At 43.9% G+C, this 21,357-nt stretch overlaps 1 protein-coding gene across 3 annotated transcripts in view; it reads right to left on the reverse strand.

Annotated features, from left to right (window-relative positions):
• LOC142996002 (C-myc promoter-binding protein-like) overlaps positions 1 to 21,357 on the reverse strand; it is a 36,556-nt gene that overhangs the window by 5,145 nt on the left and 10,054 nt on the right. For 2 of the 3 annotated variants that reach the window (XM_076146870.1, XM_076146871.1), the window contains exons 2-30: positions 20,136 to 20,466; positions 18,306 to 18,552; positions 17,265 to 17,334; positions 15,977 to 16,146; positions 15,317 to 15,582; positions 14,959 to 15,025; positions 14,769 to 14,827; positions 14,446 to 14,590; positions 13,995 to 14,170; positions 13,500 to 13,600; positions 12,697 to 12,912; positions 12,435 to 12,580; positions 12,175 to 12,213; positions 11,561 to 11,694; positions 10,992 to 11,124; positions 10,544 to 10,750; positions 10,211 to 10,339; positions 9,776 to 9,917; positions 9,185 to 9,313; positions 7,290 to 7,409; positions 6,943 to 7,083; positions 5,530 to 6,776; positions 4,792 to 5,017; positions 4,538 to 4,641; positions 4,029 to 4,204; positions 3,716 to 3,883; positions 2,315 to 2,495; positions 1,685 to 1,939; positions 1,437 to 1,554 (exon numbers count right to left, since the gene is read on the reverse strand). In XM_076146870.1, the coding sequence (XP_076002985.1) occupies positions 1,437 to 1,554; positions 1,685 to 1,939; positions 2,315 to 2,495; positions 3,716 to 3,883; positions 4,029 to 4,204; positions 4,538 to 4,641; positions 4,792 to 5,017; positions 5,530 to 6,776; positions 6,943 to 7,083; positions 7,290 to 7,409; positions 9,185 to 9,313; positions 9,776 to 9,917; positions 10,211 to 10,339; positions 10,544 to 10,750; positions 10,992 to 11,124; positions 11,561 to 11,694; positions 12,175 to 12,213; positions 12,435 to 12,580; positions 12,697 to 12,912; positions 13,500 to 13,600; positions 13,995 to 14,170; positions 14,446 to 14,590; positions 14,769 to 14,827; positions 14,959 to 15,025; positions 15,317 to 15,582; positions 15,977 to 16,146; positions 17,265 to 17,334; positions 18,306 to 18,552; positions 20,136 to 20,446 (5,623 nt within the window). In that variant the 5' untranslated portion in view covers positions 20,447 to 20,466. The remainder of the gene's footprint in view (positions 1 to 1,436; positions 1,555 to 1,684; positions 1,940 to 2,314; positions 2,496 to 3,715; positions 3,884 to 4,028; positions 4,205 to 4,537; positions 4,642 to 4,791; positions 5,018 to 5,529; positions 6,777 to 6,942; positions 7,084 to 7,289; positions 7,410 to 9,184; positions 9,314 to 9,775; positions 9,918 to 10,210; positions 10,340 to 10,543; positions 10,751 to 10,991; positions 11,125 to 11,560; positions 11,695 to 12,174; positions 12,214 to 12,434; positions 12,581 to 12,696; positions 12,913 to 13,499; positions 13,601 to 13,994; positions 14,171 to 14,445; positions 14,591 to 14,768; positions 14,828 to 14,958; positions 15,026 to 15,316; positions 15,583 to 15,976; positions 16,147 to 17,264; positions 17,335 to 18,305; positions 18,553 to 20,135; positions 20,467 to 21,357) is intronic. The other variant, XM_076146872.1, reaches the window with a different exon arrangement.

Here is a 21,357-nt window from a genome sequence, read left to right on the forward strand (position 1 = left end):
TTCCAGCATAATAACCAACTAAAATGTCTACACAAAGTCAGCTCTCACCACCTGTGCAGATCTGAGAGGTAGAAAGTTTGTCGTTACATCTTTCAGACTGGTTTAACAGAGCGGTTTCTGCTGGCTGACCATGAATTTGAAGTATAAACAAATATCAAAACAGCTATAAAAATACATTATCAACATGTGTAGTATGTCAGAACTGTAATAAGAATTAACAACCCTTCACTGTCACACCAAGGCACTGTATAAACACTGTGACGTGGCCACCACTGGAAGCCATGGTAACTGAAATGGATCAAAGATAATGCATGTAGTAGTAGGACAGGGGTCGGCAACCTCCGCAGCCACATGCGCCTCTTTCTCCAGTGGCTCCCTGTGGCTTTGACAAAATGTTGTTTTTTACACTTTCATTTTCATGTATTAGTGTTGTGAGTTTTACATTCTCCAATTGTAAAAATTTGTAGCTTATACACTGAATTAAAGTAACAGAGCTTTAAAGTTTCGGCAACTATAATGTGCGTCACAGCCTACGTGTCCCGCCCGGCGCCTTTCCTTTGAGGAGGAGAGAAAGAGAGCAACTTTGGACCTGCTGTGAAAAGCAGAACAGAGCAAATGTACTTTAAAGAATCGGATCCAATCTCCAAACTCCAACACTGCTGCTTGATGCTGAGGAGATAGTACGGTGCTGAAAGCCGGACGGTGATACATGAAAGAGTCGTTCATTAAAATATTAGTGTATATTCTCAGATAAAAGCAAAACAGAGATAGTTCAGAAAATGAAACATATGCCTCTAAGTGCAAAGGCCATCAGAGACAGAAACATGAAACAAACATCACCAGTCAGCAAATCAAGGACATCAATTCAGCTCCAATGTACTCAGTAACCTGTGATCAGGATATGAGCTGATACTGATATAGTTATTGAGCAGACTGCTGTGATATGAACTCTAAACTGAACAAAACTTCTCCACTTCACAAATATTCGTATTCGTATTCCTATTGGTAATAACATCCCCCAACAAAAAATAACAATTATTTTTTCTTTCTTGTAGTTCTAAATTTTCATAAATACAAAACATGGAATTATTGTAATAGAAATGCAGAGATAAAGTACAAAATAATCAAGTACAGCCCACTGCAGAGTCGCCACATGTGGATTAACATTTTATTGAATCAATTTACAATGATTGGTAATGTTTCTAATTAAGACTTAACAGGCGGTTTCAATTTCATGATAAGGCTCAAATATTACTCCAGACAGATTTGTTCGGGCCTAAATAGCTCTCTTCATAGTAAAGATTGCTGACCCCTGAGTTTGGAACAGGAACGGGAGATAAGATGTTAAAGATATGTCACTAGATTTCTTTTTCTATGCATTTTTTTCTCATCCTGCTGCCTAAAGAGAGACGGGGCAAACGAGCCGTGTGACTCACTGTATGTGTTCCAGAGGATGTAGAGGGGTTGGACGGGGTCCTGGTGTAGCTTCAGATTGTCCCACAGAATCTGGATCAACACGTGTTTACTGTCCTCAGACATCCACTGACGAGGGACCTGGAGGGACAGACAGAGGTCAGATTAATATTTTCACAAGGTTTTAAATATAAAAAATGTCCCTGTGGCCACAATAAATTATATACCATCCTTTCCAGTGTGTGTCAGAGAGCAAGTGCATGTGTCTCACCTGCGAGCCCCTGTTGCAGTGCTCAGAGGTGAGGATGAGGCCGGGCAGGTTGCTGGGCAGATCCAGGCGTCTGAAGTACCAAAGTAGGTTCCAGTAGATGATGGGATGATGGTCCACCATGTCAGCCTCTGTGATCGCCGAGTCGCCCTCGTTCTCCAGCAGGCTCTCCAGCTCTTTCCACAGCACCACAGGGCTCAGGTAGGGAACAGTCACCGGCTCAGGATTGTGAAGCCTCCAGTCCATACTCAGTGGGTCCTGGGCACCACAGGAAGGAAGGACCACATAACTGACAATCAATGGCCATCAGTTGCAAATATTAAAAGACACTAGATATCTCTCATGCGCCCCTGATGCCTCAGCGAGCCTCTGAAATAACGTTCACATGTGCCTCTGATCAGGTGCTTTGGTCAGAGATCACCCAGATTTTGAGTGGAGTTTTGAGCCAAAATCATGAAGTGTAAATGACTGTAGGTCTGCCAAAAATAAATTGAAATTGAAAAGTCATTTAGAGAGGATTTGACCCAATTCTAATCATCACATTCTGTTTATGAGTCATGTGGATCACTATTCAGCATGTGAAAATGTATAATGTAACGTTTAAATTGAAGCTCTGGAGGTGTTGGGGCTCACAGTGGCTTGGTTGAGGCGACTCGGCAGGCTGCCTGATGTTGGCACACAGCGGCTGTGTTGAGGCGGATCATCCAGAGGGCCAAAGGCACTGATGCTCCGGGCCATGGGTGCCCCAGGAGACAGAGCCCCCTGCTGCCTCTCAGTGGGGATGTCAATACCGTGAGGCCTGCTCAAACGAGTTCTGGGGAGACAAACATTAAGTGTGAACCACAATACATAACACTTGCAACATAATGTACTCCGACACGAAACACCTCACAGGACGCAACTGTTTTTGAGGGAAATATGTTCAAGTCTGCCAGAAACAAATCATGGTGAGACTCAGGAAATTAGTACTCAAACTGTCATTTCTTTATAAAGATTTCATAAGGAGATCACTCTGCTGTAAATTATCAATATACAGCAGAAGGAAATTACAACACATTGTGCTGCCGTGCTGCCTGACAATCACATTTCAACCCCTCCAGTCACACATTTTATAAATTCACCAAGCTGTGCACACACACACACACACACACACACACACACACACACACACACACACACACACACACACACACACACACACACACACACACACACACACACACACACACACACACACACACACACACACACACACACACACACAGATAGAGAGCTTTGTTTGGACCAGGTGCTGCAGATGGTTTTACATTGCAGATGTGGAGCATGTGGACGCAGCTACAGTGTGTTTCTACTTCAAAGGGTTCTGTAATCACATAAACTGGAACCTGCATAAATATGAGCAATAATACATCATCCCGCACACCAAAAATACACCATACAAACAAAAACTCATCTTTCTGCTCAGGCTCTGAAAGCATAATGCAGAGTTTCTCTTTAATAGTCTGCTTTGCATTTTATTACATAAGTATGTCTTCTGTAAGCAGATGGTTGTCTGATTGTGCATAAATAAAACGTTTATTTTGTTGGATCATAACTAATGCTCCTCTAATTCATAAAAAAGAACAACACAGTAATTGTGCTAAATATGCAGTATGATCATTTCATCCATAACGCTTCCCTTATGCTTATCAGCTTACCAGCATGTTGTTCAAGTTCCTACTTTAGAGCCCTGATGTGCAAAAACACCTTGATCCACTTCAACTCTCCCTTGCTACAGCACCATCTTGCACAGTGAGTGAAAACAGGCCATTTAAAGGTATCTGTCAGAGCACTGGCTCAAGTGCCTCATACTTAACGGTGTGTCTAGAGAGCACAGTTCAGGACCTATGGGTCTGATGACCTTTGAATAGGCGCAAACCCCAGTTCCACACATACTCCCTACTATCTCGCACTATAAATATGAGGGGAATAACTAAAATCACAATACTGTATGTCCGCTTTACATTAATTTTAGCACCAAGTGACAATTGGTACCTTCTGCTGCCTGAGCACTCCTGGACAGTGATCCTGGGGGACACAGGAGACATGGCAGTGGTGGGACAAGGGGTGGAAAAAGTGGATGTCCCTGTATCCAAGCCTGTGGACGTAGAGTATGATGACGTCAATTCTTCGTCCAATGACGGGCTGCCTTTCAGGAAGAGTCTAAGGGAGAAGAGAAGAAGGCACAGACCATTAAGATCATCAGTCCCATAAGAGGCTTGAAAGAGAACAGCTTCATCAAGACAAAAATATCTCCGGTCAAAAGAAACTGTTTTGAGCCATTGAGCACTTAGGCGACAACATTTACCTTCCGGGTCCTCGCATGTCCCTGATCTCCACGTTGAGGAACGGCAGGAAGGGGTTTCCACAGAAGGGACAGGTGGTGTTCAGGTTGGAGTCGTCCGCCGTCCAGCCGGCCATGATCTCCTCATCGTAAACCAGACAGTCACAGGTTTTACAGCGAGAGCAGCTGGAGATGAGCAGCTGGAGACAAAAGCAGAGATGAGGAAATTAAGGATGAAATTATTATTATTACATAGCATTGATATCATGATTTACTAATGTGCCACTAAAAGGACAGTGAAAGGCTGAAGTAATAAGAAGAAATAAAGATATATAGCAGTGAGTGGGAATGTTGAAAAATCTTCTTCTAATATCTGTTTCTGAACTTTCTATTATTTTTCAGAGAAGATGAGTAATTAAGTTGGCGGACACATTAAAAGAAAATTAAAGATGAAAATTGCAAAAGTAAAACAGACTCCCTCTTTCTCATGTTCAGGAGAGTGTTATTTCATGTCAAGCAACCCTGAATCTTACCTCCATGGCGTGGCTGTTGAAGATGCTGGTGTTACTGGTGTAGCGTGAAGAGCTGAGGTCGGACTTCTCAGGCAGAGGGAAGGCAGCAGGAGAGACCACACGCCCTGCAGCAGTGACATGTCACCAACACATCAGCTCTGCCTTATTATGCAAGCCATTAACTATTTTAATGGTCTGAGTTTCATATTTAGTCTGTTTTTCACTGTTTTTCCAGAAGGATTTGCATTGATTGTCATTATGACTAAGAACCTCACCAGGAAGCTGAGGTGTAGATCTCCCACTACTGGAGCATAAGGTGGGGCTGTCCAGCCTGCTGCGGAAGGGGCTGCGTCTGGGGCTCCTGTCTCTGCGCCCCACAGGTCCATTCCTCTGTGGAGACAACAAGCAGCTGTCCAACTGGCCGCAGTCTTCCTCGTCCAGCAGGGAGGTGCAGTCTGGATCACCCAGCGAGGATACACTAATACGATCACTGTTGGCATCCTGGATTTTGCAGGAGAGCAGAACACATTCATGGAATTTCCATGCAGTGATGAACAGAACACGTCAACAATGTAAGATGAGTCATAAGTGAGAAATACACAAAGAAGACACAATCTAGTCTTCAGTTTCAACCACAATAAAGCCTAAAATGCTTTTCTTTCTTCAAAATTACTTTCTACAATTGTCATGTTTTCATGTGAAGCAGATACACTTGACCTTTAATAAAAGGCCTGTAAATCACTTTAGACTGTAAATAAGACTGTCAAATTAAACTCTAATGCCCTGCACAATGCCAAATCGCCTGAAAATAATCTGTTTCTCATAGGGACACAAGATGGCAGCACTGCTCAAATTTGCCTCAGCTGACTGCATTTATGACATCACTGAAATGAGAGCATGAAAATGAGATATCAAATACTTAAAATTCTAGTAAATCTTTCTGTGTACTCAAACTGTACATACTTGTCAAATCAATTTGTTCTTCAAACTGCATTGATATAAAAGCTGTGTACCTTGACAGGTGTGGTGTATGTGGCTAGGCGGGAATACCAGCGGCTAGCCTTCTCTGCCACTCCTTTCCCAGCGGAGAACATACTGGTCTTGAACACGTCCAGCGTTGGCGTGAGCAGGGTGTCCAGGGCGAAAGAGGAGGAGGAGGGTGATGGCGATGCCAGGCTCATCCCTCTGTCTGATCTGTCTCTGTAGGGGCTGGGGCGAGGGCTTGGGGTAGGGGTAGGTGTAGTGCTAGAGCGGTGATAAGGCGGTGAAGACCACAGACGCTGGCGTGAGGTGGATTCGGTAGGTTCGGTGGGTTCAGTGGGTTCGGTGGGTGAGTTGGGGTGGCAGGTGCGAGACCGTGGCATCCCACTGGGCCTAAGGGGCGAGCTGGGGGGCAGGCTAGACCGGCGAGGGCTGGACAGCGAGGACGCCTGGAGGAGGAGTGGACTAGCTGGGTCCTGCAGATCTATGCTGGGGGTGCGGCTGTTCAGTGGGCTGCCCATGTTGTTCATGTAGAGCTCGATCTCCCTGGCCAGGTGCCTGGGGGGGCTCAGCGTGTTCACATCCTCCACCTCTGGGTACTGATCATCGTTCTGCTGCTCAGACTGAGATTCGGCAGCCAACAGGGACAGTGGGTCGTAACCCTTTTTGATGTCTGTGCGTTTGACAGCTCCTCTGGATGTCACAGTGCCCATGCCACTATAACTGGCAGAGCGCTCCACAATTTTCTTATGAGGCTTGCCGGTTTTGTGTGACCTGATGACAACCTGTGGGGTTGGCCCGTCCAAATCCAGGTCCTCCAAATCAAAAATAGCTTCTGTATTGCTTTTATCCTCATCACTCAAAGCCCTTTCCTCAATCTCTTCTTCTTCCTCCACATATTGGTAGCCTTTGACGGCATCTAAATTTGCAGATGTCCCCTCTAGGCCAGCTAGGGTCAGCAAATGAGGCCTCTTAGTCTTACTGTAGTTGGCTCCAGAGAGAATTTTGGCATCAGCACCCAGGTGTCCTGCAATCTTCTCTGGGTCCGTTTCAGCTTGGCTCAATCCCAGGCCGAGAACAGTGGTGCCGCTGCCGCTGCTGCCCACTGTGTCACCGCTCAGTCTGCGGCCTTTAGCACTCTGCCAGTCGACGGCTGAGCCGCTGCCGGCACTGCCCACCACCTCTTCCAGAGCACTCCTGTGTCTCCTGAGCAAACTGTGGTTATGGACCTCGCCAATGTCTTCCAGGGAAGACGAGAAGAGAAGACCTGCAACAGTGCCTGGGAGGGAGGAGAGAACTGCTCAATCACTAAGGTTTATCACTTTTTGAAATTGAACATATCCAAACTTGTTGTTGGTCAGAAAGAATCCATAAAACAGTGAAAAATTTAAATATTCAATCATGTCAACTACACATGAAGTTGACATTGTGGGGTGAGTGTTTACCTGAGCTGGAGTTCTTTGGTTTAGTATCGTTATAGAGACAGCCACTGCGAACAATGCCATGCCGCTTGAACGAGGATTGGGCCTCCATATCCAGCTGTGGGAGGCAATCTCTACTTCCTTTAGCGCTCTCCGTTTCTGACACTATACACACACACAAACATAAAATAAATGTTTTGGGGGTTCTTTTACTGTGAACACACTGAATGACACATGACGAAGATGCTTTGATGTGCATGAGAAAACAAAAAGAATGAGGAGGACAAATCCCATGCGGTTCCAAGGCCACAGAGCTATCAATTTTTAGACAGGAGACAAAGTTATCAGGTGATTTCAGTTAGTCTACTGACAGGAGCTGCAGTCGCTCTCCTTCCTCTCGTCTTTGTCAGGGACACAGTCCCGAGTGCCGGGGTCTCCTCTCCGGACCTCTTCTTTGGACAGCGAATTATAACCCAAGTCTGAGTGATCTCCTGGGAACAAAGAGAGAAAGACATGACAGAAGGGAGGGAAAGAAACAATTACATAATAATGGCACTGATTAACACAGAACATGAAGGTGTACTGTGTCACATTCCTGACAATGTATCTGCTCCCTCCATTTCCACTCACAAACTGTTCAGGAATCAAAATTAAGTCAATTTTCACAATACCTAGAGCAAAACTGAATCCTTTGACGCTTTTCACACACACAAATAGGTGGCCGTGTTGTGGAGAGACAAAGACAGCTAACAGCTGAATGCCCCCAGGACATGCAGATATGCATAGGCATGGAGGGACAATAACTGATAATGAAGCTGACTATGAAAACAATTGAAAAGAGTCAATCAAATGTGATGTGTCTAACTGGCGCACATTTATGAAATAACATCTGCCGACAATTTTAAATTTGATGTTGTAACTTGCTGTACCTCCAACTAAACAGACTTAACTTCAAATTATTTTCAAAAAAGTCTGGAGATCGTCCATGCAGCAAGGATGGTCATGGGAAGAGTAATGATAACAATCCAGACAGAATCCAGACATTGAGTGTATCGTGTAATTGCAAGTCTCATCATTGCCCACATAACTTTTCCTTACTCTCACATCAATCTAATCTTAATGCAAGGTGTGAAAGAGGAAAGATCTACAACATATGTCACAACTCGTGCCAAGACTCAATGAGCCGTCTCACTCCCCTGCTGTGCTGTGAGCTGTTGTTTCCTCCTGCACACAGACTAAAGTCTCCTGCAGAGGTGCAGTACCCCTGATTAAAATAATTTCCCTCATCAAAAAGAATGTGCCTCTGGGTAATTACTCTCCCTAATTGACACTGACAAATCAGTTGGCGTTGAAGCAAGAAGTGAGTGTGAGAAGTGAGACAAGGGCGAAGGAGAGCCAGATGTGCCGTTTAAACAAAGGGGCGAGATCACGTGTTCCTCAGATGGGAGAAAATAGAGAAGATAATGATGACGGTGGTGATGAAAGGGCTAAAAGAGTCAGAAAATTTCAACAAAGCGAGAAAAGTGTGAACAACGGAGCTCGGCTGATTGGTGGGCTTGATTGTAATTGTACATAAATTTGAAGGACACTCGATGATAGAGTTTACAGTACATGTTTTTAGTAAATTTATTTTCATCATTTATTGTATTATAGCTAGTTATAATAACAAGGTGAACATTTTGTTGTTTAAAATGTACTGTTACCTTTACTTTTGCTGTCATTGTATATATGTGTCTTTGTTACTGTAACTATCAAATTAAAATCTGTTGTTAGATTAACCCAGCAGGTTGGTAGATCATATGAGTTGTATCAATAAGCTCCAGCAGATGGACACAGAGACAGACAGAGCTCAGGCAGATTGACAGAGAGCTTTACCTGGGTGGACGGCAGTTACACTGAACTCAGAGAACCCACAGCGTGCATGGACCCTGAGGCCCTTGTGGCCCACGCTGTCGCCCCCATGGCCGACTACATGCAAGGGCGACACAGGCGGGGCCAGAGTGAAAGGCGGGGTCAGGGACAGAGCAAAAACAATGGCCGCAAAACCCAGGGAAAGACAAGTGTGGAAAACAAACGTAAAGGAAACAGGCAGGCAACGGATGGGAGGTTTAAGACATAGCGGGAAAATGAGTGAGAGGCCAGTCCATGAGTGGGTCAAATGTGGAAGAAAGGAAGAAATGAGCAAATATGTCAGTGGGAAGGAAAAAATATGTAGAAGACAGATGCCAGTGAAAGAAGAGTCCAGCTGTAACTATTTTGTGTGTACCTGTGCTAGATCTGTCATCAGTGGCGTCTACTTTGATGGAGTCGGCAGCGTAGGGCCCCTGCTCGGCCAGGTGAGTGTCGGCAGAACTATCCAGGCTGCTGTGGCTCACAGCATCCACGTCGCTGCAATCTGCTTAAACACAAGGAGCTGTTAACGCTGGATGGGCGCAAAGAAAATGCTCCTCTGAGTACCACACTATAACTCTACGTATGTGTGGATAAGTGGATCTTATCATTTTCTATGTGGGATTTTAAGACACAACTTAACAGGTTATAAAGACAACAGCACAAAATGAAGTGAAGTTTTGTGCAATCTTAAGTGGTATTAGCATCAGACAAAAAACATTACGCTAGTATTTTAATAAAGTCATTCCATCACACTTAGATAAAGTTTTGAGTTTAGTGAGTAAATATTATACGTATGAAGAAAGGAAAGTATCTGCCTTGTTTTAACTATAGATGGATAACTATAGATACAAAAAAAGACTTCAGGTTTAACAAATGTGCAGGTCTCAGGTGCCGTCTTCATCAGCAAACTATAGCACAGGCAGTTATTTCTCTTCCTCACACAAACAGCCAGGTGATCACGTACCCGACAGGGGGCTCTGGATGAGGGGGACGTGTTTCCGAAGTGCTTGTTTAAACTGGGCCACACCAAGAATTACATTTCTCAGCTTCATCCAAAGGAAGTAACCTCCTCTAGTACTTGAGGGCCACGTGCTCTCCAAAACGGCCTGGACATGAGGAGACAGACCAAACACACAGGAGGGGGAGGACAACAAGGAAGAGGAGGAGGCGGAGACAACAATGATGAGATGAAGGAAAGAATAAACTTTAATATTCCTGAGGATCACCTTGGGGTGTATAGTGGGCTGAAATACAATGTTAGCATAGATCCTTCAGACCTGACAATAATATCACATTTACACATCCCAGATACAGTGACTTGCCAGTATTTGGGATGTTCTCTTTCTAGTAAAGTACAGAATTACATCACGTCCTATTATGGGAAGGTATGTCCATGTACCTTGTTGTAGTATCCATATGTGATGGCATTGGGGTGGACTCCTGCCTTCTTCATCTCAAAGAGGACTCTGACTGCCAGGACAGGCTGTCCATACTGTCCACACAGCTGCATCAGCACCCTGTAGCAGACCTGAAGAACACAGGGGAGACAGAGGAGACAGAGGGACCAGATGACAGAGGTGAAAGAGGAGAGAGAAGAACATATCTATCAACAAACTTAAAATGAGAGCAAACTAGAGTCAGTAAACTATTGCAGCAACTATGCTTATTTACAAAAAGTCAAACAATCATGAGAAAGAATGAATTCATTAGGGAGATGTCTGTATGGTTGTACCTCATCAGGGGGCTGCAGCTTTTTGGACTGCATCTTCCTGAGGACGTCGTAGGCGGTGCGCAGGGCTCGAACCTTTGAATGGCAAACCTTCACGTAAGCTGGCAGGCAGATGAACCACAGGCCATAACAGTGACGGAGGAGACACTTGGACCAAAGCTGGGGGATGGATGAGGACTTCTTGGCTATCTTCTGCGCTGATTTGATTTCCTGTGGATCAAATAGGTGATATCACATATACTGTATGTCTCACTCAATAATATTGATGTAGACAAATAATAACCAAAAGGTAGAATAGAATCTTCTAAAATAATGTGAAAAAACTAAAAACTCCTCCTCCTGTTTTGCCTAAATGTTTAATGACTTGTAGTTAAAGCTTGAAGTGATGCTGTCACTTTAAATCACAACATACATTTGAATGACGGAATGCAAAAATTATTTGAACGCTTACCTGTTTGGTGCGTCTGAACATGGGGGCGGGGCTGCTGGGGCAGCTCTGGCGAGCAGCAAGGCGAGACAAGGGTGTCTTCAGTCCGTCCACAGGGTCAAACAGGTCCAAACTTAAAACCGGGAAACCATCGTAACTATGGGACAACACACACACCCATTACTGAGAGCAGAAACAGCTTTTATTCACACTGACACTAAAGACATCTGTTTTTATTTACACATTTAAAAAACAGTTTAGTATGAAATGATGAAGTGTGAGATCATGTGGGATCATACTTCTACCATGAAATGAGCTCCTTCGCATCAAAGGTTATAATCAAAAACATGGCCTCCCTTTCATAAACGCCAAAGACGGACAAGAAAATGTTTCAAAGCTGAGGCCAATTACAAATTATAATGGAAATGAAATTTAATGGACAATGAAACTTTGTTGGCATTTATAATTTTGAGGAAAACACGAGCAGAATACAAACAGCAATGATTCTGGTCAAAAAGACTTTGAGTCTCCAGTCCCAGTGAGGGTCAGGGTCAGTTCCACAGGTACATTTTCTTAAGAACGACCAATGTTACCTGTAGCAGAGTGGATGCTCCTCCCCACCAGGTAGAGGAAGAAGCTCTGGAGGAGTGATGAAAACGGTGTGCTCGCTTCGATGGGATTCATCGATCTCTATCAGCCTGGCCTCATCTGGGCGATGACCATCCACCTGGAGAAGAGAGCAAACATTAGGAGAGCCGAATGGTTCATGTGACTGGAAAAGGCAAATCCTGCAGAACAGACGGGAACTTCAGATGTTTAGGGTGACCGAGTTTATATCTAAGCAAACATTTACACTGCTGTCACTATGTTGATGGGAATCAATGCTCAAAGCTGAAGCAAAAGTTCCAGTTGTTACTTACTCAAGCATACTTTGTCATACTATTGATAGTCAATTACTAGTATTTAGATTTTTTATTCATCTATAAGTATTTTAAGCATCAATCGTCTGTCTGTCTGTCTGTCTGTCTGTCTGTGTGTTTCTCAATAAAGCCCTAATTCTATACTCCTGCCACAGTGCAGGCTCTTGCCCCATTAAGCTGAGACAAAGGTTCCTGTATGATACCTTTGTTTTGCAGGGACCAAATGAACCACTGGATGCAAAATGGCACCGTGGCAGGTGAATGGCTGCCATGGTGAAGAAGCTTACCTTGCTTCCTTTCTCTGCACTCCGTTCCGAGCTGTAGAGCTGCTTGCAAAGAAGAGGCAGAAAGAGATGAGGAGGAGAAACGAGAGTAAAAATGAAGAGGGCATAACACTGATACTGAGAGGGCTACTGAGAACCAGAACCTCTTCAGAAGGGGGAGTGAAATTAGTGATGAGGAACAAGTAGAGAAAAGAGGAAAGGGGAAGCCTTTGAATCTTAATTCCATAGATTAAATTGATCAAAATAAGTATACTGTAGCTCACTTTTTCCACGCAATCATCGAAGAAGGCGAGGCTGGCATCTTTGTCGCTGACGAAGGAGCACTCCTCAATAAATCTGATGAACATCTGGGTCTTTGTCATCAGTGAGTAGAACTTCTGGTGTGAGCGGTCACGACTCTTTAGAAACCCTGAGGTCATAAGCATTTAGGTGAGGTTAGACCAAGAGTGATCATGTTATTGCATTGGACTCATGGGCCATTTAAGATGCTTAAATATATGCTCTGGAGGCCATTAGTCCACATACCTTGTAAGTCAAAAAGGGAGCTGGCATCTGTAGCTTTCTCAGAAGGCGCCTGGGTGATGGGTCTCAAAAAGGAGCGGTAGCCCTTCAAAATGGCTGCCATGAAGCGCAGGAAGGCTTCCTGGATCTCCAGCTCCACTGTGTGCAAGCTTTTTCCACAACTAAGCTCTGAGGAATCGCTCATGCTGAGCTCCAAAAGCCCATCAGGCTTATACTGACCTGAAGCCAGAGATTTTCAACATCATAGGCAGGAAGATGTCACCCGCTAAGGCTAAATACTCATTTTACAGGATTTGTAATAATGATAAACAATGCATTTCCAAGACATTCATGAGGCTTAAAGTCACCACAGAAACTTGTGACATACCAATAGTTACCATATTCAGCTTCCTCAGTGTAAAGAACGTTTCCAATTGTGAAAGAAGCATCGCAGACTTCTTATTATGAAAGGACATGACATGATAATTGCCAAATTTCTTTTAGATGTATAAATGGAAAGAAGAGAAAAGTAAACTGTGAAATTCCCAGAATCGAATTCTGGGTTATAAATTCATGTCCTGCAATGTAGCTAATGAATTATGATTAACAAGCTCTGGGAAAAACTTCAGTTCATATACTTAAGAAGGTAAATAACTTATCGTGTGTCTGGTCAGACTGGATTTTTAATTAGTTTTTCCACTGAAAATTTGCTGTATGCAAATTTCCCTGAATATGTGCTTTGCCACACAAAAAAAAAACTGGTAACTAATGACTGACACATGTATAATCATTTGTTTAACTAGCTCATACATCAGCTCAGTACTCACCATCAATCAGCTGTTGGTACAGATTACTCAGCACATTCATGAGGTTTTTACAGGCTTTCTTTGGCAGGATCTTCCACGTGAGGGCCCGCTTATCTTCAGTGCTGGAAAAGCAGAAACAAACACTGACACACTCTGCTCAAGAGAGGCCTAAACCAACACGGACAGAGGTCAGACCACCCAACAGGCGTCTGGCCAGCTTTGAACCTTTTTTTTTGACATGCTGACATCCTATACTATTAAATGATACTGACACTACAAAAATAACCATTTCCATAAAACAGCCTTGTCCCTAAACTTAGAACTCATGAGCAGGCAGGAAAGCCTTTCCAAAGCTGGGAGGAAAATAGTTCTGTCCTGTAGTTGACCGTACACACAGCAGAATTGTACAGAAACCATAGCACTGCAAAGAGATTAAGTTGAGTAAAAACCCCCGCCTGTACAGGGATGATCTTTATTTCAGTTTGATTATTCCTGGTGACCGTCGCGGCTGCTTACTGAAAGATGGTGTTTGTGTCCAGATCCACACAGCTGACATCTGGCGGAGGGTCATACAGGTCAAAGTAACGAGAGTCCACTCCTACGATGAAGGGACAGGGGGCGCTCAAAACATCAGCTAGTGCCAGGGGACAAAGGGGGATATATGGACATGGCCAGTGGAATGGGAAGATCATCTAAGAAAGAGGAGGAAGATAAACAGGGATAAAAAATGAGGTGAGCCTCCCTCTGCAACTGTCCACAATAACGAAATGTCAGTGTTGTTCCAAATGCATAAACAGTTTCCAACATTTCTGAAAACAATGAATTAGAGAAAACCTTGGATCCAGTTATTCCCTCACAAACAATGAACTCCTTGACTTTCTACATATTAGTGATTCACTAGCGATGATGCTGTGGATTTAATTTTGACATAAGCAAGCCCTTTGTCCAGCTGATCACAGTCACTTACAGACACCAGAGCTTCGGTGACGCTGGTCAGCACGGCAGGTCGCAGCGAGTGGACCAAGATCTTGTGTTCAGTGACTGCAAACACCAGCAGGGTGATGGCGTTCTCCGGTCCAAGGTTTTGCAGCAGCGTGCAGAATCGACCTCCACTGTGAAAACAAACATCAGTACACCAGTCTCAGAATAAAGGGTCCTGCGCTACAGGTTGAGAAACTTTGAAAATAAATATCATATCAGAAATGATGCAGCCAATCCAAACAGTAACAAAATGTCCTGTATCCTTCCCATTTTAAGTCGGAGTCGGATATCACCAGAAAAAAAAAATACCTGAGCGGTAAGTGAGAGGACACAGGCTGGCTTAGCATCAGGCTGTCATGAGGGGAGAGCTGTGAGAAGATCAACATTTATCCATTACGGGGGAGAAGAGTACTCCACAGGATATTCAGAAAAGACCTGCTGTGTTATAGCAAGCGATCATCACATGCAATGGAGGATATAGTTTAACATCTAAACTCACTTGAACCAGGATGCGAGGCCTCTGGGAGGAAGGGAAGGGAACTTTGTGCATAAAATGAGAGATGTGCCTGGAGGAAGAAGAAGAATGAGGAAGACATGACTTGTGGTGATCAGTCTGTCAGTCACACGGCAAGATGTTTCTAGTGTCGCTACAGCTGGGACAAAATGTTCAGTGATCAAACACACCAACGCTTAATATTAGGTTTAGCTTAGTTGCTCATATAAAGTGAGATTTCTACAGCCAGAGGAGCCAGAGACAGACCAGTGCAACATGCAGCAACAAGCCAGACAAGACATTCATTGTGTATCAGGCTTGTTTTTGTAAAAAGAGAGATAATCGAGAAAAGAGGAGAACTAACTTCTCGATGGGCAGGGCGTGTGGACCAGAGATGGAGTAGCGATAGAGGAACGTGAGGAACTTGCGGAAAGAGTCAAAGAAGGGCCAGTGTGAGAGCAGGCAGATGCACTTGTTGGTGTGGACCGAGTGGGGGATGACAGGTGTGGCTGAAGCGTTGGGAGAGGATTTGTGTGGATCTGGGTTCAGCAGGCCCAGCTGAGAACGCTGCCAGTCAGTCAAGCACTCCAGGGGGAAGGGCTCGTAGAACTGAATGGCAGCACCGTACACCTGAAAACCACAGACATGTTGGATACACACCCGCCAGGTACATCACAGCGACACTGAGAATTCCCTGCTGCTGCAGCTTCATCGCATCTGATTGACACAATAAATTATCCTTACACAGAAAAATAGGTCATTTCACTGCTGAGCCTCCGGTGTGTGACAGCTAGTCGCTCACATCCTGAAGTTCAAATCAACACATCTCTGTTTCTTCTTAATCGATACCTCATTAGCTTCCTTTTTTTTTTTACTTTTTTAGGAGACTTTCCCTCCTCCTGCAGAGCTGTTCATAGAGTCACCTGACATTTTTGAAGATGGTGCAGCTACCGAGATGTTATTTACAATAATTGTGAGGGTAAGAAACAAAATAGACAGAATGAAAGATACAGTATATCCATACTTTCTCTCCAGAAGCTCCAGTCAGGACGAAGGTAGAGAAAACGGGTAGGGAGTATTTAGTGTTAGCCGGCCAGCACTCGATAGTGGCCCCCATGGGAAGGCAGAAGAGAGGGACTGACTCGGGTAGAGGGAATGACTCGTAGTCCTCCTCTGGATATCTGCTGAATAAACCTGTCAAGAAAAACCAAAATGAACAAAGATTTCATTCCCTAAATGATGATGAAGAGCAACCCTGTGTACAAAACTGATTCTGACGAGCGGAAAAAGGATTGAGAAAAGTTCCATTTATCACCACAACCACAACAACCAACAACCACAATAAACAAAGTTATTCAAACAATGTTGCAGTCTAAACACAATGCTCAGTGGTGAGGAATTAGGCCACTAGGTCACTGGCTACATGTCAGTGGGCACACAGGATGAACAATGCATCAGTGTTTTGTTTTGGGCACATTCAGAAACTTCTGCTACATCTGCTAATACATGCAGGTTGGTGTTTCTTCAAAAGGCTGGTGCAGTTACACATCAGCGACTACTGATGAGTAATCTGCATCAATCTGCCTTGTTTCGTGTAGATTAGATGAATGTTCGGATAGCAACTTGCACACGTTTGTACGAGAGTGAATAGGGCCAAAGTCAACCACAGGAATGAAGGAATCTGGCACTTTGTAATTGCATGTTCTGAATGGCTAAAGCCTGATTTCTGTGCTCACACCATCTCACAATGAACAACTTCCATTCAAAGCAATACGGGCAGAAAAAGGCAGCGTTTCTTTGTGGGAATGTTCCATGCACAGAAAACAAAGAGGAAACAGACAGATGGACCCAGAGGGCTAAAGTTAAGCATCTGCCTATTTGGCAAAAACAAGGGTTTTTGAGTGTCCTAATCACTCAGAAAATATTCTAATCTAGACAACTGCTTCATTTTCAATGATACCAACAATGATTCATTGCCGTTATGGCGCCTCTCTGACAGCTGTCATTTTAGGAAAACAGGTTTATCCCATGACAATATGATCACTTCAGGCTTTCAAAACGGCACTAGAACAAACTAAAAAATCGGAAATTGCGATTGTTTAGCTTCAAGGGGGAGAATTCGGTCTCACCTCACCAATCAAACACTGACACATCCACATGTTTCAACAAGCCTAAACATGTTTGTGAGGGGCCAAATCAGTTCAGCAGAGATGGTGTTTCCTGACAACATGGTGTTCGCGGGATCAAGAGGTTCACATCAGGTATTTGGATCTGTGTGTTCTCTCTGGTGTTTGGGGGTTAGGAAGGCTCACCTGCTTTGTAGGCAACTGTGTTGGTTTTGGTCACAGACTTCTTATAACAGAGGTAGACAGATGAACCCCACTGAAAACAAAAGCAAAGTTGAATTATCATCAATCCATGTTCCATCAAATGATTTTCATTATTGTTGTCTATGTTTAGTTTAAACAGGTTTTTTAGACGGATTTCCTTTCTTCCACTGCTTGTACATCCTTCACTGGTGTGATGAATACTGATCAGGATCAAGTTATTTTTGTTTTGTTTTGTTTTTATCTAGCAACAGAAATGCGCATATTAAGCTTCGGCTTTGGCTCAGATGTTGAAGTAAGCTCCTACTGCTGAGTTTTAACTGTTTGTAAAGTTCAGTGGAGAAAATCCCACATTTTGAGCCTCAAATTCTCCACAAGTCTCAGTAGACTCTCCTCATCCCACAGCTTCTCTCCCTGACACACTCGCTTTCTGCAGCCCCACAGTTTCTCAGGGATATCTTCTGTTCTAAACAATGCCAAGAGCGCTACAAGCTGACACAGCAACGATTTGACAGAACAAGATTCTTTTATTATGCGAGAGTGAAAAATGTAGAGAATAAGAGACAGGTATTTTACTAAATGTTACAGGTTGTAGAGCCCCAAGGACTCTGCTTTGGATTCCAAAAAGAAAAAACATGCTGAGAGAACAAAAAAAATCACAACTCATTAAACCACAAACAAAAGTGGACGCACAAGTCAGTTAAAGTCTCAGTTCTGCAATACTGAAGAAAACCTCCAGATGGCTACAACACATGAAGGTTTCCTTTAAAACGGTCACACGATGGAGTCTGTTGTCTAATTTCAATGTGGTAGAAATTCACACAACAACACAAATGTGCAAAGAGAAACATTAAATCATTTCATTTGTTCAGGACTTTTAGTTGCCTGGGCTTTAAGTTTCTATTTGATGGACTGAAGACAAAACCTGCTGTTTGCTCCTGGTGACACAGACTCATGTAAAGCTGCAGGACAGCTGGACTCCAGTAACAAACAAGATGAGTTTGTGGTTGTACGTTTATCTCTCACCATGCTGCTGTTGAGATTCTTCTCCACCTTGCAGAAAGTGTGGGGGGACGTCTCTCCTTTGCACGGGATAATGATGCAGATATCGGTGACGGCCAGAGAGGCGTGTGGCTGACTCTCTGGAGCCCGGCGGTAGGTGACGTAGATTCTCTGAGACGAGTTGCCGCTGATGTTGGCAGAGCGACCGGAGGGTGTGCTCTGGATGAGGTGGCATCCCTGCTTCAGACGCTCCTTCCACTCATACAGTACGCTGGGGAAGTGGAGGCGAGACAGTCAGCCAACTAAATCCATACATCAACATGAACTCATCACTGACAAATGACAAGGCAATTTGCAGTAAAACTAATTGACTCCAGATGTTAAGACACACAGTGCTCACAACCGCATATACATACTATGTCTCACTTATAATCCCCTGGGGAAACGCAGGCATATGTAGACTGTCAGCGACATCCACCATACGTACACACACCCACACAGCTCTTCGGCCATACAGTGTGTAAAGTGCAGCCACTCTGTCGGAACAGAGCCACCTGATAATCTGTCGGCGGTCAGTGTTAACCCACTTAGCACTGTCAGCACCTAATTCCACCAGCAACAAGTATTCAACCAACACCCTCCAAATCCTTCCATTCAGAGCATAGGAGTAAATTTAGGTACAACATTATCAATTTGACATTGTCCCTCCAAATGTATGAAGGATCTCAAACAATCTTGTCAGTTTAACTCCACATCACAGCGTTGCCAGGTTTCTGTATCTTGTATCTGTATCAGGATGTGAAATTTGGACAAAGCAAAGTTAGTTCCCGCAAATCTGGCAAGTCAGGCTGCTGTACCCATTGTTGGCTACTTGCTGCTGTGATTGAGGTTTGAACAATGAAAACACAGCAGAATTAAAAAATAATGACTTTGTTGAATAGAAATAGCCTTTAGTTCACTTATGGCCATAAATGTGCCGTTAATTTGTGATTGTTGCTCAAATGCGTCATTTAATATCGTCCAATATCATAAATGCTCCCAAAAAACACAAGATGGAGGATCAGCTCTGTTTTTTACAAGAACCACATTGTAACAGCTAAACTAAAAAGGAATGTACCGGAACACATTGGAATCAGAGCTTTTGCTTGATGATGGCAACATTTCTGTTCAGTGTAATAAACCATAAAAGCTGTTCTTTTCAACAGATGATTAGAATTCATGCTTCGATAACATTATAACATGAACAGCATGTGCAAAATTATTCACAGCATGACAAGGACATTAGTTCATGAATGTCAAAATGTTTTGAAAAGGAAAATTCGGGACAAACAATCCTTGAGCAGAACAGAGACAAAGAGGAATGGAGCTGCTGGGTCTCACGGGGCCACAAAGAAAGATGCTGTAAAGGTGAGCATAGCCGTGTCTCTGTCTCTGAATGCATCAATTTATTAACTGCAGGAAACTGTTGAGTCATGATACAATAGTACTGATTTCACAAATCAGAAGAGAAGATGATCATGGTGCGGAATGGTGCCAAAGGTTTATCATTTGAATTGTATGTAAACATTACTTTGCACAGGTTCTAGTTAGAGTTATTGTGTGTATCCTTCCTTTCATTCATTTTTGCTCAGCTTGTTTATTGCTATTTGACATTTGAGTGATGGCACGTGTGTACATGTGACTGTGCAACTCATTTGTCAATGAAATTTTATCAAGATGAAAGCAGTTGATCATGCAGTATAAACGCAGGTTGAACAATGGTTAACTTGCTCTTACTGACACACTTGGTGAAAAGGCAATAAAGGAAATAGCATTTGTTGGACCTGTGTAACACCAGAAAAGAGTCTTACTTACCCGAGGTCAGTGAGAGGTGGCTTGTCCCGACCTCGCCTGTAGCACATAAAGATCTGGGGCGCCATGAGGCCGCCATTGTTCAGATCTGCTGACAGCCCAGTGGGCGTGGTCTCTATGCAGGTGTACCCTTGCGGCACCTCCTCGCCGAGCGAACGGATCACCACTGCCACATCAGTGACGGGCGCCTTGGGCTTGGCCATCTTGTGGCAAACATCGTCGAAGCGGATCTCCTGGTCCAGCGGCGTGGAGGGGTCCGTCAGACCGGCCACCACAAAGTAGTCGGCTACACGAGGGCCTTTGTCCTCCATCATCTCCCATCACCGTCAACTACCTGCACAGCAAGGAAAGAGGGAGAAGGCGAAAGACAAAGACGAAGCAAGAGAGAGACAGGGGAGGGGAGAGGGGGAGATTTATTTTGGTGGAGATGGCAAGGAGAGATGAATATGGCATCTTTGCCTTGGCAGTAAAATACAAATGACAAATTGGGTCATAAATCTTACAGAAAGTAGGCCTGCAGAATTAAGAAACGAGAAGGGGAAAATGTAAGGAGAAGAGGTATCACATAATCACAACGATGCACTTTCATGATCAGCTGGAGATTTAGGGTCCAGACGTTAAGGCGATTTTATCACACTCAAGAAGTTTAAACGCACAAAAGGTTTTGAGGTCTAAAATGGGAAGCTGAGTGGCTGGCTGTGCAGAACAGAAATTGCCTTGCCTCTTGACATTCTACCCAGTTGCAGGCCAGAGGGTTTGTTTTAACACGGAGACTGTCAGTTCACAGACTGCTCAGACAAAAAAACATACATTTAAATCTAAATTTCACTCGTAATGTGTGATAAGCCTATGAGGCAGAATCATTTTGAATATTCACTATGGGATGAAGTTCTTTCAGTGGATGAGTGTTGTTTTTACCAAGGTACCAGCCAAAGTTCAGTGTGATTATCTTGCTTTTGTTTGTACAGCGGAACAACAGGGATCCACAGAGAGCCACGTTCCAGCTGTGCAAAGGCTGAAACTCAATATCAAACAAATACATTTTCACCTTCAGAAGCACAAGACTGAAACAAAGAAGCACGTCCGCATTGATTTAGAGACAGACTCTAGGATTTCACATTCTTTCCGCAAAATAACAAATGAAAAATGTTTGCTGTGATCAGGGGCTGCTGACACCAAACTGCTGTCACACATTTGGGCCAAGGACAAAACTAACGGCATGAAG

This window comes from Genypterus blacodes, unplaced genomic scaffold, assembly GCF_046128005.1.
Source record: "Genypterus blacodes isolate CSIRO-AG114 ecotype Tasmania unplaced genomic scaffold, CSIRO-AGI_Gbla_v1 ptg000036l_1, whole genome shotgun sequence".
Classification (NCBI taxonomy): Eukaryota; Metazoa; Chordata; class Actinopteri; order Ophidiiformes; family Ophidiidae; genus Genypterus; species Genypterus blacodes.